At 53.5% G+C, this 17,574-nt stretch overlaps 2 protein-coding genes across 2 annotated transcripts; both read right to left on the reverse strand.

Annotated features, from left to right (window-relative positions):
* Positions 1–4,322: 4,322 nt before the first annotated feature.
* Positions 4,323–7,005, reverse strand: LOC122149436 (protocadherin alpha-3-like). The gene is made up of 2 exons (XM_042779758.1): positions 5,136–7,005; positions 4,323–5,069 (listed from the first exon to the last, which is right to left on the reverse strand). Exons 1-2 carry the CDS (start codon positions 6,918–6,920, stop codon positions 4,323–4,325), a joined length of 2,532 nt encoding a protein of 843 aa, XP_042635692.1. The 5' UTR covers positions 6,921–7,005.
* A 3,220-nt stretch (positions 7,006–10,225) lies between these two features.
* LOC117003510 (protocadherin alpha-8-like) lies at positions 10,226–13,304 on the reverse strand. The gene is made up of 2 exons (XM_033073479.1): positions 10,727–13,304; positions 10,226–10,234 (listed from the first exon to the last, which is right to left on the reverse strand). The coding sequence occupies exons 1-2, from the start codon at positions 13,217–13,219 to the stop codon at positions 10,226–10,228; spliced, it is 2,502 nt and encodes an 833-aa protein (XP_032929370.1). The 5' UTR covers positions 13,220–13,304.
* Positions 13,305–17,574: the final 4,270 nt, after the last annotated feature.

Genomic DNA, 17,574 nt, shown 5'->3' on the forward strand with positions numbered 1-17,574 from the left:
TCTTGCTGTGCCCGCCGGCCCCGGCCCGGGCCCCGCACGGCTCCCCGCCGCCGCCCGGACGCACCGGCTCTGCTGCCCGGCCCGCGCCGCCCCCCGCGCTCACAGCCGGGCTCTCCGCCGCACCGGGGCGGAGCCGCCCACACGCCGTTCCTGAGCCTGCAGCGACACCGTGCGCTTCTCCGCCGCCTCACACACTCCGCGACCGTCACGGCCAGCTCCTCTGCTTTTTCTCTTCCAACCGTGCTCGTCTTTCAGTTTATTCCTCCGATTATTTGTTTCTTTTTTCCCCCCTTCTATTCCCTCTTCTTTACCTCTTATAACTCGCATGAAGCATTCGTTCCAGACAGCAGAAAAAAACAAGCCGGATGCACCAACTCGATTTACATGGCACTATTGTAAGACCACAGAATATTCTAATTCAGGCAAAGGGTCTTGTGAACCAGCTTCACCCAGTGATTACAGGTAAGCTCATTGCGTACCGCTCATCTCCTTAGCTCTTGTTTTCTTTCTCCTCTTTCTCTTCTTCCATTCTTAATTACTTCCTTCATAGCATCTTCTGTCTTTCTCCTCTCTGTCAGCTTATGTCCTACTTACTTGCTCTCCTTCCTTCCTTGTGTACAGTGAGAGCATCTGTGCCATATCAGTAAACTCTCCCGTCCTTACTGGAATTCTTCCTTCCTTCTCTTCACTGTCATTATACCACACACACTCATCTTGTCTTCTCTCTTTCCTTCTTCTGTGTCTCAGTAATCAATGGATCGTTCCAAGTGATTACATCACCCTCCCCATGAAGCACGAACACGCCTTGGGGAACAGTTCCCGTTCCTCTCTGCTGTGTTCTTTCATCTCTACACTCAAGGAACAAACTTCCTGCTCATTTCCAGTCGATGCCAGGCTGACACAGTGATCTTTCACCTCATCTTCTGCAAGGAAACCACAGTCTTCAGGTCCCATCGTTTCAGGGGAGAGAATTCACAGCTCTCTGAAAACCAGGCCAAATCCCTAGGTACTTTGACATTAGTGCAAACAGAATTCACTAAGCACAAACAACAAAGGACAATCTGTTCTTCAGGGATGAAACCATCATGGCCAAGCACAACAATCCTTCCTGAATGGTGAATAAATACAGAGCAACCACAGCACCCAAACACTCTTCATATGATGCCTCATTTGCAACCTGGATGATGAATGGAAATTTCTGTCTTCATGCTGCAGGCGGGCCAGTCAGAAAAACACAGCAAAAATGTCCAGCCCCAGGGGCATTACCCCCTTGAAATGCCTCTGTGTACCCAGATCCACAGGATAAAGACAACAAAGTCATTTTATCTGTGTCGTTTCCTCTGGGAAGACACTCCCGACTCCCAACATATCCACTCTGAGAAATGTTTTAGGGTCACTTTTGCATCCGTGCTTCTGGTATTTATTTGTGCTGTGTCTGGACAAAGAAGATAGAAAGGAGAGGAGGCAGTGTGCTCTGCTGATCCAGTAAAGGAATCATAGAACTTTTCAAACTGGGAGGCATCCATAAGGATCATCAAGTCCAACTCCAAATCCAGGTACACTTGGTCAATCCAAAATGAAGAATCCATGACCAAAGACATATAAAGGTACAACTATCCTTCAGACTCATACTTCGGGAACAGCAACTTACCTGAAGCATCCCGGGCTCCTTCTTCAGAAAACATTTACTTTCAAGGGAGTGAACTGGTTCTGGAGCATTTCTTTTAATGTTATCAGAGACTTGGGAGGAAGATGAATAGGGGAAAATGACCCACATTCAGCAAAAAACACTAAATCACTGTGCAGAGCACAATGCACTTCATGCACTTTTATCACATGTGAAACAGGAGAGATCCGGCAAATCTAAGGACATTCTCACAACGTCAAACTCAGTTTAGAAGACTGGAAAATCCATCCCTCATACTGATGGTCAACAGCTACGAACTCTGCAACCTGACAGATGCAAAAATTCAGCACTTTACATTTTATCTACTGTTACCAACACATTGCCAATGCAAAAGAAGAATCTTTTTGGTAAAATACGAGAAGAAAACTGGAAGATCCCATTCCACAATATCAAAATACCAAGTCTGGAGACTTGCTGATTATGGACAGAAATTTTCCCATTCCCTATCAAGACCAGAGCAGAGATGTAAACAAGGAGAGTTTTACAGAAGGCTGACAAAGCAAGACTGATATTTGGAAATGCTGCTGTTTCACCAACATTGTATTTTCAAAAGCAAGTGCTCTGAGTTGTGTTTGGTAGATATCCTCACATCTGGCAGGAAGAGTAAGAATACCAAGGATACACAGGACTGCAGAAGGACCTCAGAGGATCCCAGGCCAGCAACCTCAAGGGGCAGAGGGGAATTCTCAAGGTTTTCCAGTGGAATCCTCTATCCCAAGCTCTGGGAAATTAATCTCCAGCTCAGCAGCTGGAGCTTTCTTCCCCAGTCATTGTGCTTATGCTACACAGCATCTTCATTTCCTAGTAAAGAAACTTCTCCACTCAAATTCACTCTCCGCATGACAGAAGACCCAAGCAATACTCCATGCCACTAGGAGAATTGCAGCTACAGCAGCCAAACTGCAGCACAACAGCTTGGCTCAGCAATAAAACCCACTCTGAGTTCGATCCAGGCTTTCACACATCCCCATCTTCCCCCACAACTGGCAGAAAGAAATTAAGAAGGGATAAAAAAATCACAAATGTCCAGCAGAATGTCTCCATGAAATTCACTCTGAATGTTCCATGCTTTTTCAGCAATCTCAGATGGAACTGATGTTTTTGCACCACAGAACTACACATGAGAGATGTTAAAAACTCTATGATCAGAGTGAAAGCTCTGATCCTGGTCCAGGGTAATTTGGTCTTGAGAGAACCACACCAAATGCTGAAGCACAAGCACATTCACAATATCAGTTTTGGGGGAGAATGTGGCAGTAGAATTTCTAAGATAATATCAGAGCTCGGCTGCTCTGGAAGGTTTGCTGTGCTTGTGCAGGTATAAGCGCTGAACATGACAAGGGGACACCCCATTTCTACTGAGGCTGATCCTGCAAGGCACAGGTTGAAGAAATGTGGCACACACACATTATATCCTCCTCCCCATCACATCCTCCTGCAAATGCCACTTGAGAAGGAGAAAGGAGCCATCATCTCAAAACCAAGACATGAGGAAGCTGCTCCAGACGTGCACCCCTACACAGGAACTCCAGCGAGCTGAAGTCCTGCCCTCCAACAATGCCTTTCTCAAAAGAAGAGGAAAGTGCTTCATCAAACAATATTCAGCATTGAATTTTCTCTGACCAACACATTTTGCACAGTAATGATGCATCAGCACACATTACGTCCTTTGGAGGGAGATCTTCGTCACCTCAAAACATTTATGGCCATTTCAATACCACACAGCACCTCAAGGTCCACAAAGACTCCAACTCCAGAACCTGAGAGCCTTGCAATGGATCCCATGCAGAAGCACCCTGTGCCCCTGCTGCCTCACAGTTTTCTCCAGGTATCCCTGATTCATCACAGGTATCCTTCATGAATTCTCAAGACAAACACGTCATCACTCATTCCTGTCTTAAGACACAGCCCATGACCTTCCCAATGAATCCCACCTTCCTTAGGTAACTCATCCCTCTGCTCAATGTCACATAAAAAAAATAAATCAATGCCTTCCTCTGCCACTGCCAAAATCACTTCAATAAACATGCTACAGTTTCCTACCTTTACGGGAATAAAAAGATGCAAGGAAAAAGATTATAGTAGAAGCCAGTACTGCCTTTCCTACTTTCTTAATGAGTCTGATGATAGAACCAAAATGCAGAGTTGTTGGTCGCACAAGGAACCAAGTATTTCAAGTTCCAAGTGTAAATCTGTGTTATTTCTCTTACAAGGAAAATGAAAGAGGAGAGGTTTTAATAAAAATCCAGAACTAATACCAACATCGTCAGAAGTCAGCAAAGCCATTAAGTCAATACAAAGTGATCGGGGGACTGTTTCCAACACAACGTATTTTGTATTCCTACACTAAACTCACACTGAAACATTACACACAATGAGGAGGGTTGCCTGGAAAGCAGCAGCTCGGGGCACCTCTCACTGAAACTGGCACTGATTTCATCCTAGGGCACAACTCCTGCCCAACGCAGTTACACTCAGCTGTGCATGGTGAGTGCTCTGGGATGCCATGATACTTTATTTCTGCTTCCACATAACAACAAATTGCGAAATCCGGGAAGGACACAGCTGTACAGAGCAAAGTCCCTTTAACAGTCTTACACACCCACCGCCCACAGACTGCGGGGGCGCAGCCTTATTACGAGCAAGAAACACCCAGGGGGTGGGAGAGAATGAGCCTAGGACGAAATAGGCGGCGAAGGTGGAGAGAGATGAGCAAGGCAGTGTCACTGACCGTGTGGAGGAGAGCGGAGGGCTCCGGCTGCGTGTCCTTGGGCGCGGCGCCGGGCGGCGGCGGAGGGAAGTTGGGGCTGAAAACCATGAGGTCGCTCTTGGCCGCGCCGTCCGCCACGCACAGGCTGCGGCTGTGGCGCTGCGAGTACGACCAGCTGCCCACTTCGCTGGCGCACACGAGCGTCGTGGGCCCGGGCCCCGAGAGCACGGCCGCCCGCGGCGCCCAGCGCGACGCCCCGTACAGCACCAGCGCCAGCAGGAACAGGCTCGACACGGCGCAGATCGCCACCACCAGCCACACGTTGGTCGCCGCGCTGGCCGCAGCGCCGCCCACATCCACGCCCAACGCCGACCGCGACCCTGACCCTGACGACGACGCCGAGGATCCCGCGGCCAGCGCCGCCTCGTTGGCCTCGAGCAGCGACACGCTGAGCGTGGCCGTGGCCGAGCGCGCCGGCTCGCCGTGGTCGCGCACGACGATCAGCAGCGTGTGGCGAGCGCCGTCCGCCTCGTCCAGCGGCCGCGCCGTGCTCACCTCGCCGCTGTAGAGCCCCACGCGGAACGGGCCCTTGGCCCGCGGCTCCCACAGCTCGTAGCGCAGCCACGCGTTGTAGCCCGAGTCGGCGTCCACGGCGCGGATCTTGGCCACCACCTGGCCCGCCGGCGCCCCCCACGCCGCCCACGCCCACAGCGTGCCCGACCCCGACACCGGCCCCACAAACGACGACGACGACGATGCCGAGGCTGCCTCGGCCGCCACGGCGCCCGCCTCCGGCGCCGAGCCCGCGGGCGGCAGCAGCGCCGGCGCGTTGTCGTTCTCGTCCAGCACGAAGAGCTGCACCGTGGCGTTGCCGCACAGCGGCGGCTCCCCCGCGTCCACCGCGCGTACCTCGAACTGCAGCACCTGCAGCTCCTCGTAGTCCAAGGGCTGCAGCGCCCACACGCGCCCGCTCTCCGCGTCCACCGACACGTAGCTCGACGCCGCACGCCAGCCGCTGCCAGCCGCGGCCCCAACGCCGCCCGCCGCGCCCTCCCACACCGAGTAGCTCACGCGCCCGTTGCCCGCCTCGTCCGGGTCCCGCGCCCACAGCCGCGCCAGCTCCGCGCCCGCCGCGTTGTTCTCCCGCGCCAGCACCGTGTACACGGCCTGCGCGAACAAGGGCGCGTTGTCGTTCACGTCCGACACCGGCACCCGCAGCCCGCGCCTGGCGCCCAGCGCCGGCGCCCCGCCGTCCTCCGCACGCACCTCCACCTCGTACTCCGACACCCGCTCCCGGTCCAGCGCCTCGCGCAGCACCAGCGAGTACGAGCCCGCGAACGTCGCCTCCAGCCCGAACGGCGCCGCCGGCCACACCCAGCACCGCACGCGCCCGTTCGTCCCCGAGTCTCGGTCCGACACGCTCAGCAGGGCCACCACCGTCCCCACCGACGCGTCCTCCGGCACCGGCACCGACAGCGACGTCACCCACACCTCCGGCGCGTTGTCATTCACGTCCACAACTTCTAGCACCAGGCTGCAGTGACCCGAAAGAGGAGGCGTCCCTTTATCTCTCGCTTCCATCTCCAGGTCATACGATTGAATATGCTCGAAGTCCAGTTCTCCGACTGTCCGTATTTCCCCGAGCTTCTCATCAATTTTGAAAAGGTCCTGAATTTTAGCTGAAATCCGGTCGCTAAAAGTATAGTATATTTCTCGATTAATTCCCTCATCATTGTCTGTAGCTGTTAGCTTGAAAAATACGGTTCCCGGGACCGTATTTTCCGGCAGCTGCACTTTATACACCGACTGGTTGAACTGGGGTGCGTTGTCGTTTGCGTCCAGCACCGAGATCACCAGCTCCATGGTGCCTGTCAGAGACGGCCGGCCCCCATCAGTTGCCGTCAGCACCAACTGGTGCACGGGAATCGTCTCGCGGTCCAACGCTTTCGTTAGTACCAATAGTACGGAGATCTTATTTTCATCTTTGGATTTGACTTCCAAGCTAAAATGTTCGCTGGGGCTGAGCGTGTAGGAGAGCTGCGCGTTCGCTCCGATATCCGCATCCGACGCGCCCTCCAGAGGGAAACGAGACCCCGGCTGAGTGGCCAATTCCGCGATGCTGAGGTTTCTGCGGGCAGCGGGGAAGATGGGGGCATTGTCGTTGATGTCGGTGACCTCCAGCTGCACATGGAAGACGCGCAGCGGCCGCTCCAGCAGCACCTCCAGGCGCAGCGCGCACGGCGCGCTCTTGCCGCACAGCTCCTCCCGGTCGAGCCGCGAGCTCACCAGCAGCGCGCCGCTCGCCCCGCTCACCTCCACGCTCGCCCGCCGGCCCTGCGCCACCAGCCGCAGCCGCCGCGCCTCCGCCTCGCCCGCCTCCAGGCCCAGGTCCTGCGCCAGACGGCCCACCACCGTGCCGGCCTTGGCTTCCTCCGGCACCGAGTAGCGCACCTGACCGCCCGCCAGCGCCCAGGCCGCCTGCAGCACCAGCACCCGCAGCACCGCACAGCAACGCTCGCCCATCCCTGCCGCCGCTGCTCTCGCCTCCGCCGCTGCAGCTCTGCCGCTCTTGCTGTGCCCGCCGGCCCCGGCCCGGGCCCCGCACGGCTCCCCGCCGCCGCCCGGACGCACCGGCTCTGCTGCCCGGCCCGCGCCGCCCCCCCGCGCTCACAGCCGGGCTCTCCGCCGCACCGGGGCGGAGCCGCCCACACGCCGTTCCTGAGCCTGCAGCGACACCGTGCGCTGCTCCGCCGCTCTACACTTCTCGCAATAGCGTCCTCGCATTGGGCTCGCTATGTGCATCTCTTTCAAGCGTGTCTTTTTACCTTCATTGTCTTTCATTTTATTCTCTGTGCTTTTTTATCTTAGATCCCCTCCTTCGTCCTCCTGGGAACTCGCAAGTCTCTTCTGGCGCCCACCTGCACAGACAACAACTCGGATCCTCCAACAATACATCTATCGCATCAGCGGCGGACCGCGCAATATTGTAATGAAGACCGAGGATGTTGGGAACCAGCTCCGCCCAGTGATGAGTGTTAAGGTCAATGGGTACTTCTCACATCCTTTGCTATTGTTTTCTTCCCTCTTGTTGTCGTATTTCATCCTTAGTTGTCCCCTTGTTATTCCTTTACAGCATTTTCTTTTTCTATTTCATTCTCTTCTGTCATTCATTTTATGAGCACTTATCTTACCCTCCTCCCTTTCTATGTACACCGATAGCATGTCAGACATAGCAGTGAACTCATCCGTCCTTCTGTCCTTCCTTCCCTCCCAGTTCTTTCTCTCTCCTCTTCTCCTTTTCCTCCTTTCTGTGCACACAGCATCATACGGCAGAGAAGAGCTCTCCGACATTAGAACAGAATCCACGACAATCCAGCCCCCAGACAATTGTGCGCACCTGGATACTGCAAAGAGCCCAAGTCCTCCAAGAATACTGAAAAAGCAACCACTGCTTCCAAGTACTCTTCTTATATCTCAATTAAGAGCTTTTCTTCTGCCGCATCTTCCACTTCTACAATCAATGTCAGGCTCTTGCTTTCCCTTTCAGGCGGTCATGCACTGTCTCAGCAACACATCAAGAACCTCGGTATCCAGGGGTACGAGTCCACACCGGACGCCTCGGTTTCATCATCAGGAACAACCTGACACGCAGCCAGACTGAAGCCATGGAGAGAACACCACGATATTTTCAATAAGAACATCCCCTTGACCCCCAACACAGCAACTCCAAGAAATGGATTGTGATCCTTCCTCCATCCCAGTGGCTGCCACACGCTCAGGATGCTCCTGGGAGCATAAGGAAAAGGGCAAGTGCAGACAGTGGTGCTGTGCTCGTCCATCACAGTCAACATTTGGTCAATCCAAACTGAAAAGCAGTAAAAGTACATATATCCCTCAGGTTCATCCACTTTATGTGCGAGTGACTTACCTGTAGCAGCATTGAGTTGTTCAGAAAATGAAATATTTTGAAAGCACGAATATTGATTTTAAATAATATTTTCAGTTAACATGATCCAGTTTTTCTGGGCAAGCTGGACAGAAACAAAAGTTTCTGCTTTTTCCACAGAAAATGGACTGCACTCAGTGTCCCTTATGAACTTGTATCACAGGAGATGAACAAGCAAGCAAGGAGGAACGCTTGAAAGCTCAGAATATTCTCTCAAAGTGAGACTTAGATCAGTAGAACACAGTAGACATCCCCCACACTGGTGGGATATGGTCCAAACACCTGACACCTGACAACTCCCAAAATTCAGCACATTGCTTCTTATCCACTCTTACCAACACCATGCATAAGTGAGAGAAATGAAACAAAACACAAGGATGGGCAGGGTTGGAGAAAGGAGAGAAAGAATCCCTGAAGATCCCATTCTTCCCATTCCCCTTACAATGGCAGAGAGGTAACCAAGGGGAGGTTCAGAGGTGGTTCAGCAGCATCATCCAAATTTTAAAAAGCTCCTGTGTGCAACAACAATCCAAATCAACAGCAACTAATTGAATGCAAGCATGACAGATACACTCCAAGCAGCAATATCATGAAGAACAACAGCACCATAAGACATGCAGAACTTCTGGAAGTCCTGACAGCATGCCAGGCAAGCAGCATTGTCTGCTGGGTCCCCCCCAGAGGTTTTCTACAGATATCCTCTATCTCGTGCCATGGGAAATGGCATCTCCACATCTAAGGAAATGTTCTCGACATTTTCCCCAATGATGCACACCATGTTCTACCCAGGATCTCCATTCCCATCACTCCAGACTGTCCTCTACTCATGGTCACTCTCCCTGTGATGCATTTCCAGATGCTACTCAGTGCCACTTGCAGGATCACTGCCAGAATACTCAGATACTGCTCCACCTTAACATCATGCTCCAGCTGTTATCCCCACTCCGAGCATCACTCAGGCTTTTGTATACCCTCGTCTTCCCTCATGATCAGCACTAGGAGTACACAGAGGCCTGCACAGCCACCCACTCTCTAGCAAACACTTCCCAGCTTTTTGAACTTCACCCGGAATATTCTTGCCTTTGCAGCAACCTCGTATGAAAATACAACCGAGTTGCATAGAGAGTTCTACATTCGAGTTCATTGAGATTCTATGATTAGAGCTGTTAGCTCTGATCCCAGTCCGCATAGATTTATTATTCAAGAGAAGCACACCAAACGCCCATACACAACAGCAACAATGATATCAAAAGGGTGGGAGAATTTCCAGCATAGAACACCAGGGCCATGCTGCTGTGCAGGGTTTGACATGCACATAAAATATCTCAACACCATCCCACCCATCTTTTCAACAGGATAACACCCACCGCTAGTGTGGCCGCTGTTGCAGGTTAATTAAAGGGGAAGTTCCCTGGGACTGTTGAGTCCCAGGGCAGGAGATGGCATTTAGCAGCGTTTAATCACGTACTGTTGGATTACGGCTTCCTGGACTGTCCTGATCTCTCAATAGGCTTCTGAAACCATGTGGCACTTCATGGATATTTTGCAATAACAATAAACAGGCAAGTGGTTTTCTGACCAGTCTTACATCTCAGGCCAGCAAATTAAATCCCAATCCAGGACAACATGGGCAGCACAAAAGAAAATTGTTTCGATATAACACTTAGCACGAGGCACACTCTTTCCCCTTTGTATAACACATATCACACCACATTCCTCTGCCTGAAACGTTATGCTATTAAGCAAAGCAAGAAGATACCTCAAAAAGTGAACATAACAGAAGTACCAACTTCCTTCCCTACTTTCTTAGTGACTCCATTGAAGAAAACAAATGGGACAAAATGGAGAACTTTATCGTTGAAGTTTCAGTTGCCATCATGCATCAGATCCTCTGCAGAGGGAAAATAAAGGAGAAAGATTTCGAAAATAATCCAAAAAGTTACAAAGTCAGAAGACACAAAGGGAAATAAAGTGGTACGAGGTGCCTGAGGGACTATAAACATCACGGCCTGAGTGTCCTTCTACCCGTTCAAGAAAGATGACGTGGAAACATCACACATCAGAAAGCAAAATCGTTGCCTGCAAAAGTCGTACCTCCGGACATTTCTCATGGCAATGGGCAATGATTTCATTCAAAGGGAGAACCACACACCCGGACCGGCAAATCTCAGCTACACAACCTAACTAATCCTAGAGCCCATACTACATTAATTTCCAAACCACAGCAGGTGGAAAGCTGACATTGATATCCTTAAGCACCCGTTAGTTACTCATCACTCTCGGGTCGTGGGAACGGAGCATGGATTCCCACAGACCCTACACACCTGGAGGGACAGAAAGGTTGGATCGGGGTGAGAGGCAAGAGCAAGGCAGTGTCACTGACCGTGTGGAGGAGAGCAGAGGGCTCCGGCTGCGTGTCCTTGGACGCGGCGCCGGGCGGCGGCGGAGGGAAGTTGGGGCTGAAAACCATGAGGTCGCTCTTGGCCGCGCCGTCCGCCACGCACAGGCTGCGGCTGTGGCGCTGCGAGTACGACCAGCTGCCCACTTCGCTGGCGCACACGAGCGTCGTGGGCCCGGGCCCCGAGAGCACGGCCGCCCGCGGCGCCCAGCGCGACGCCCCGTACAGCACCAGCGCCAGCAGGAACAGGCTCGACACGGCGCAGATCGCCACCACCAGCCACACGTTGGTCGCCGCGCTGGCCGCAGCACCGCCCACATCCACGCCCAACGCCGACCGCGACCCTGACGACGCCGATGAAGATCCCGCGGCCAGCGCCGCCTCGTTGGCCTCGAGCAGCGACACGCTGAGCGTGGCCGTGGCCGAGCGCGCCGGCTCGCCGTGGTCGCGCACGACGATCAGCAGCGTGTGGCGAGCGCCGTCCGCCTCGTCCAGCGGCCGCGCCGTGCTCACCTCGCCGCTGTAGAGCCCCACGCGGAACGGGCCCTTGGCCCGCGGCTCCCACAGCTCGTAGCGCAGCCACGCGTTGTAGCCCGAGTCGGCGTCCACGGCGCGGATCTTGGCCACCACCTGGCCCGCCGGCGCCCCCCACGCCGCCCACGCCCACAGCGTGCCCGACCCCGACACCGGCCCCACAAACGACGACGACGATGAGGAGGCTGCCTCGGCCGCCACGGCGCCCGCCTCCGGCGCCGAGCCCGCGGGCGGCAGCAGCGCCGGCGCGTTGTCGTTCTCGTCCAGCACGAAGAGCTGCACCGTGGCGTTGCCGCACAGCGGCGGCTCCCCCGCGTCCACCGCGCGCACCTCGAACTGCAGCACCTGCAGCTCCTCGTAGTCCAAGGGCTGCAGCGCCCACACGCGCCCGCTCTCCGCGTCCACCGACACGTAGCTCGACGCCGCACGCCAGCCGCTGCCAGCCGCGGCCCCGACGCCGCCCGCCGCGCCCTCCCACACCGAGTAGCTCACGCGCCCGTTGCCCGCCTCGTCCGGGTCCCGCGCCCACAGCCGCGCCAGCTCCGCGCCCGCCGCGTTGTTCTCCCGCGCCAGCACCGTGTACACGGCCTGCGCGAACAAGGGCGCGTTGTCGTTCACGTCCGACACCGGCACCCGCAGCCCGCGCCTGGCGCCCAGTGCCGGCGCCCCGCCGTCCTCCGCACGCACCTCCACCTCGTACTCCGACACCCGCTCCCGGTCCAGCGCCTCGCGCAGCACCAGCGAGTACGAGCCCGCGAACGTCGCCTCCAGCCCGAACGGCGCCGCCGGCCACACCCAGCACCGCACGCGCCCGTTCGCCCCCGAGTCTCGGTCCGACACGCTCAGTAGGGCCACCACCGTCCCCACCGACGCGTCCTCCGGCACCGGCACCGACAGCGACGTCACCCACACCTCTGGCGCGTTGTCGTTCACGTCCAGCACCTCCAGCTCCACGCTGCAGTGACTGGACAGAGGAGGTGTCCCTTGGTCTCTCGCCTCAATACGAAAATCAATTGCATTGACTTCTTCGAAGTCGAGAGCGCCAGTGAGATGAATCTCGCCAGTCTTCGAATTGACGGAAATTACATCTCGTCCACCCGGTGGAATGAAGCTTGTCACGGCATAGGTCACCTCACTGTTAATTCCCTCGTCCGCATCCGTTGCGTTCACCCGCGCCACCAGTGTCCCCACATCAGCACTCTCGGGCAGCTGCACTTTATACACCGACTGGTTGAACTGGGGTGCGTTGTCGTTTGCATCCAGCACCGAGATCACCAGCTCCATGGTGCCTGTCAGAGACGGCCGGCCCCCGTCAGTCGCCGTCAGCACCAACCGGTGCACGGGAATGGTCTCTCGGTCCAAAGATTTCGTTAAAACGAGTTCGGGTATAAGATTTCGCTCATTAGATTTTTGTAAATCCAGAGAAAAGTGCTCGCTGGGACTGAGTGTGTAGGAGAGCTGCGCGTTCGCTCCGATATCCGCATCCGACGCGCCCTCCAGAGGGAAACGAGACCCCGGCTGAGTGGCCAATTCCGCGATGCTGAGGTTTTTGCGGACGGCGGGGAAGATGGGGGCATTGTCGTTGATGTCGGTGACCTCCAGCTGCACATGGAAGACGCGCAGCGGCCGCTCCAGCAGCACCTCCAGGCGCAGCGCGCACGGCGCGCTCTTGCCGCACAGCTCCTCCCGGTCGAGCCGCGAGCTCACCAGCAGCGCGCCGCTCGCCCCGCTCACCTCCACGCTCGCCCGCCGGCCCTGCGCCACCAGCCGCAGCCGCCGCGCCTCCGCCTCGCCCGCCTCCAGGCCCAGGTCCTGCGCCAGACGGCCCACCACCGTGCCGGCCTTGGCTTCCTCCGGCACCGAGTAGCGCACCTGACCGCCCGCCAGCGCCCAGGCCGCCTGCAGCACCAGCACCCGCAGCACCGCACAGCAACGCTCGCCCATCCCTGCCGCCGCTGCTCTCGCCTCCGCCGCTGCAGCTCTGCCGCTCTTGCTGTGCCCGCCGGCCCCGGCCCGGGCCCCGCACGGCTCCCCGCCGCCGCCCGGACGCACCGGCTCTGCTGCCCGGCCCGCGCCGCCCCCCCGCGCTCACAGCCGGGCTCTCCGCCGCACCGGGGCGGAGCCGCCCACACGCCGTTCCTGAGCCTGCAGCGACACCGTGCGCTGCTTTGCCGCCTCGCACGATCCGCCACATCGCCTCTGCCTCTGCTCCGTGGATGGTCATCTCTTGTGCAGTTTTCTTCCTTCTCTGATTCTCTTTCTTATTAATTTTTCCTATCACTCGCCCTTCGCTTGCAGACCTTTCTCCGTGTCTTCTAATTTCATCTTTCTTATTTCATTTTGCTTTATTAAAATTCAATTACCTCTTTTTCATGGTGTCGTTTCCCTTCCCTGTCCTTTCCGCCGTCTTTTTCTTCTTCTCTATCTTCCTTTTCCTTTTCTTTCTTCTTCGTCTTTGTCCTGTCGTTCTACATTCTTTACTCTCTTCCTCTTCTTTATCCATCCTCCACTATTTTCAGCCTCACTGGATTGGTGTCACTTGCCTTCGGCGCCGCCCCACAGACCATCAAAATCGGAGTCATCAGCGCCAGAACCCGATGCTCTGGCCATGATGGAGTCCTGTTTGGTACCGACTCCAGCTCTGTAGGCAGAGTTAGGCGCGTTGTGGTCATCTCCTGTTTTGTCACTTCTATTGTTCTCTCCTGTACTTTTCTTCCTTCATTTCCTTCTGGCTTTATTTATACTTGCACAAACTCCTTGCTTTCTCTTTCATTTTCTTATTACTTCCATGTGTTACTTCTTTTTTCCCTTCTGTTGTCTCTCTTTCCTTGTTCTTTTTTTTCCCCTGTCTTCTCCTTCCTACTCATTCCTGTCGTATTTTGCCCCCTCCTCTTCTGATTCCACCTTGTCTGTTCTTCTCCTTTCTCTCATAAAACAAAAGGTTTTACACGTTCTCACAATGAACGATGTCAATGTCATTTGGGAAAAGATTTCATTCCTCTTTTTTGACACTGATTTCTTAAACTCCATATTTAATTTTCATATTGCTTTCTTTCTACTTCCTTGCACTTTTCCTCCTGTATCTTCCTTTCACTTTGTTTTCTTTTTTAATTCTTTGCGCCTTGACATTCCCTTCCAAATTTTCTGCTTATAACTTTGTTTATTTTTACCTTCAACAAAATATATTAAAGGTATCTACAGCACCCCTGTCACATATCACGCATATACCCTTGGCCCAGAGCTCTCATTTTCTCTCCCCTACAACCTCCGATCATTTTGCATAGGGAACAAGGAACATTTCTGCTTACCTCCCACCCATGCACCTGCAAATTCCCCTCCCTTTAGAGCAAAGGCCACGCTTTTCAGGCTCCAGTCCTCTTAACAACCTGCAATAGCACAGCAACGCAGTCAGATGGCAAGGAACAGGTCCGCTACATCACAACAGGTTCCACCAACCTCTGGCAACAAAGCCAAAGAAGCTGCTGAGGCATCCAATGAAAGAGGCTCCAACGATTCCAAACAGCCCTGACGAGTCTCTCATTCGGGAACTCAAACCCATCGGAGCCCAGCACAACGCTCCTCCAACGTCACAAAAGCACAATGACATCACAATTACCGAGCAGTCCTCGTGGAGCTCTTTCTCCTGACTCATGTTCCACATGCAAATCCAACCCACAGCCACAAATGTAACACCACAGCATTGCCAATGAGAATATCTGTGCATGCCCAACAACATCTACCCCAAACAATGCATTCATGTCACTTCTCCATCTGGCCTTGCTTCCACGTGCTCATCCTGTGCCAGGCAGCAACAGGAAAGGAAAGAGAGCAGGCAGTGCTGCTCCAAATCCACAGGCAATTCAGTCGATCCCATATGAAGATACCACAGCTGCACAGGAACCAAAGTACATTTGCCTCTCACACACGCCTTCTTCAGCTACCAGCGAATCACCTGCAGCATCGCTGTGTGCTTTGTCAGAACAAGAAACTCCAGGAGTATTGGTTGTAAGGGACGGTGTCCCTTCATGTTACCAGCAACTCCATCTCCTTAGCAACACCAAGACCAGGGAAGTAATCGAGGTAATGTTCCAAGCAGGCTGGCGTGATGATACGAATTTGAAAAACCTTCTGTTTGACCAACAACATTCCACACAAAATACATGCATTACCAGGCATGTACGGCATGTAATGTCAAAAAGCAGCAATGTCACAGGGAAGGAGAGAGTACAAGAATATGCAGAACTACTGGAGATCCTGACAGGATCCCAGGGGAGCAGCTCTAGGCACATGGGATTTTCACGAGCTTTGCTACTTCTGTTCTTTATCCCATGCCATGTGAAATAGGAACTCCATAACTTCGCCCCAATTACACACATTGTGTTCTACCCAGTACCCATACTTGTCTTCAGCAACTCTTCTCCAATCAAACTCACCCTCCCCACCTCATGGGTCTAGGCCCTGTTGAGTGCCACATGCAGGATCACTGCCAAAATATCAAACATTGCTAGAACCCAGCAAGATGACCCAGCTGTAAACTCTGCCCTGTGTGTGATTTGATTCTTTGTACATCCTCACCTTCCCTCCTGATTGGGCATAGAGAGCACACTGAGAGCAGCAAAGACACCCAGCATCAGGCAGGCTCTCCCCACCTGCCTGCTCACCACCAAGGATATGCTCCTTTGCGGCAATCTCAGCTGCAAACACCACAAAGTTGCATTTAGAGTTCATGAAGATTCTGATATTAGAGCTGTGACCGCTCTGATCCAAGCCCACATATCTTTATAGCATCAAGAGAACCACAGCAAATACCAAAGCACAAAAGCACTCACAAGGGCAGTTCAGAGGGAGAATTTGTACCACGTGAAACCAGAGCTGGCCTGCAGTGCAGGTTTGTGCCTGCAAATACCAGCAGGAGCTCTGGGTGACATCAGGACAAATCATCTCTCCTGAGGCCACCTGTGCAGTGCACAAGCAGCACAAGTTGAGATTACATAAAGATTACAGCCTCATCATGTGTCCTTATAAATCCCACCTGAGGAGGAGCAAGGAACCATCGTGGCAACACCAATGGCTCTGAAAACGACTGTGAATGCCACCTGGACACCAGGACAGCAGCTTGAACATTCCCCTTCCACAACAGCATTTCTGAAAAAAGCAGCTCATCAGACAACATCCAGCACTCTCCATCTCACCAGCTCTCACCAAGGCATGGCTACACCAGGCAGGCAGCAGCACAAGGGCCTGTCTCTGATGAAAGACACTGCAAACCTCCAAGCAACATTTGTGAGCATTTCAACATCACACACTGTCTCTTGATCAGGAAGGTGTCCAACTCCACACCCCTAGGGCCTAGGAAATGATCCTTGCCAAGAGCATTCTGTGCCCATCCTGCCTCACACTTCCCTTTAGGCATCCTCCACTCACCACTCTGAGACGTGTTCTCAAGACAAACATATAATCTCATGGTCTTTTCTTACATCCTGACCCATGGCCTTCCCATGCAGCTTCCCCAACACCATGTTTTCCCATTTCTCAAGGTCACCCTCCAGATAAGGAGATGGCCAGGCCCTACCCAGGCACCACAGACCACAGGTACTTCTATCTCCAGGCTCAACATGGCTTTTGCTTCTCCTTCTCAGCAATGACAACACCATAAAAAACTGAGGGTTGACATCATCAGTGCAGTTACAGCAGAACCTCTGATGCTGGCAGTTCATGTTTTGTAATGCTGCAGCTATCTCAGATAGAAACGTGGCAGACCTGGGACCAAAACTCTTCCTAAATATGATAATGGGACAACTCTACACGGTGATGCCATTGATGTCACACTATGAGAAAAAACCCGAAGCACTGGCGAGAGCACAAGTCTAACACGTGATAGTTACTGTGCAGGAGAATGTTATTTGAGACACGGTGGGGAGGGGTGGTTCTTTGATTTTTGGGGTTGTTTCTTTGTTTTTTTCATTACAGAAGAGATTGCCAAGGTATTTCCAATGATGTCACCGTTGATGCAGATTTTGAATGAACATCAATACAAGCCAGTGTGTTTCATGCTAGGTCTCTGGTCAGAAATGCAAATCCTCCAGAATGTGTCTAGCCAGAAAACAATACCAAAATTTCCCTTTTCCAACACATACCTCAGATGACACTTTACTCCCTGAATTCTTTCTACTACTAACCAGAACAACACGATACTTGCAGAAAGATGATTGGAAGATGGTAGGAAGATCATAGGAAATCTTTGCCACAACAACCCTATCTTCTAAATGACTCTCATAGTAGAACGACAATACAGAAGT

This window comes from Catharus ustulatus, chromosome 15, assembly GCF_009819885.2.
Source record: "Catharus ustulatus isolate bCatUst1 chromosome 15, bCatUst1.pri.v2, whole genome shotgun sequence".
NCBI classification, from domain to species: domain Eukaryota; kingdom Metazoa; phylum Chordata; class Aves; order Passeriformes; family Turdidae; genus Catharus; species Catharus ustulatus.

Coding starts and splice junctions, on each gene's coding strand:
- LOC122149436 (XM_042779758.1), bottom strand. CDS start 6,920: ATGGGCGAGCGTTGCTGTGCGGTGCTGCGGGTGCTGGTGCTGCAGGCG. Junction 5,070..5,135: donor CATCGTCGTCGTCGTCGTTT/GTGGGGCCGGTG, acceptor CCGGCGGGCCAG/GTGGTGGCCAAGATCCGCGC.
- LOC117003510 (XM_033073479.1), bottom strand. CDS start 13,219: ATGGGCGAGCGTTGCTGTGCGGTGCTGCGGGTGCTGGTGCTGCAGGCG.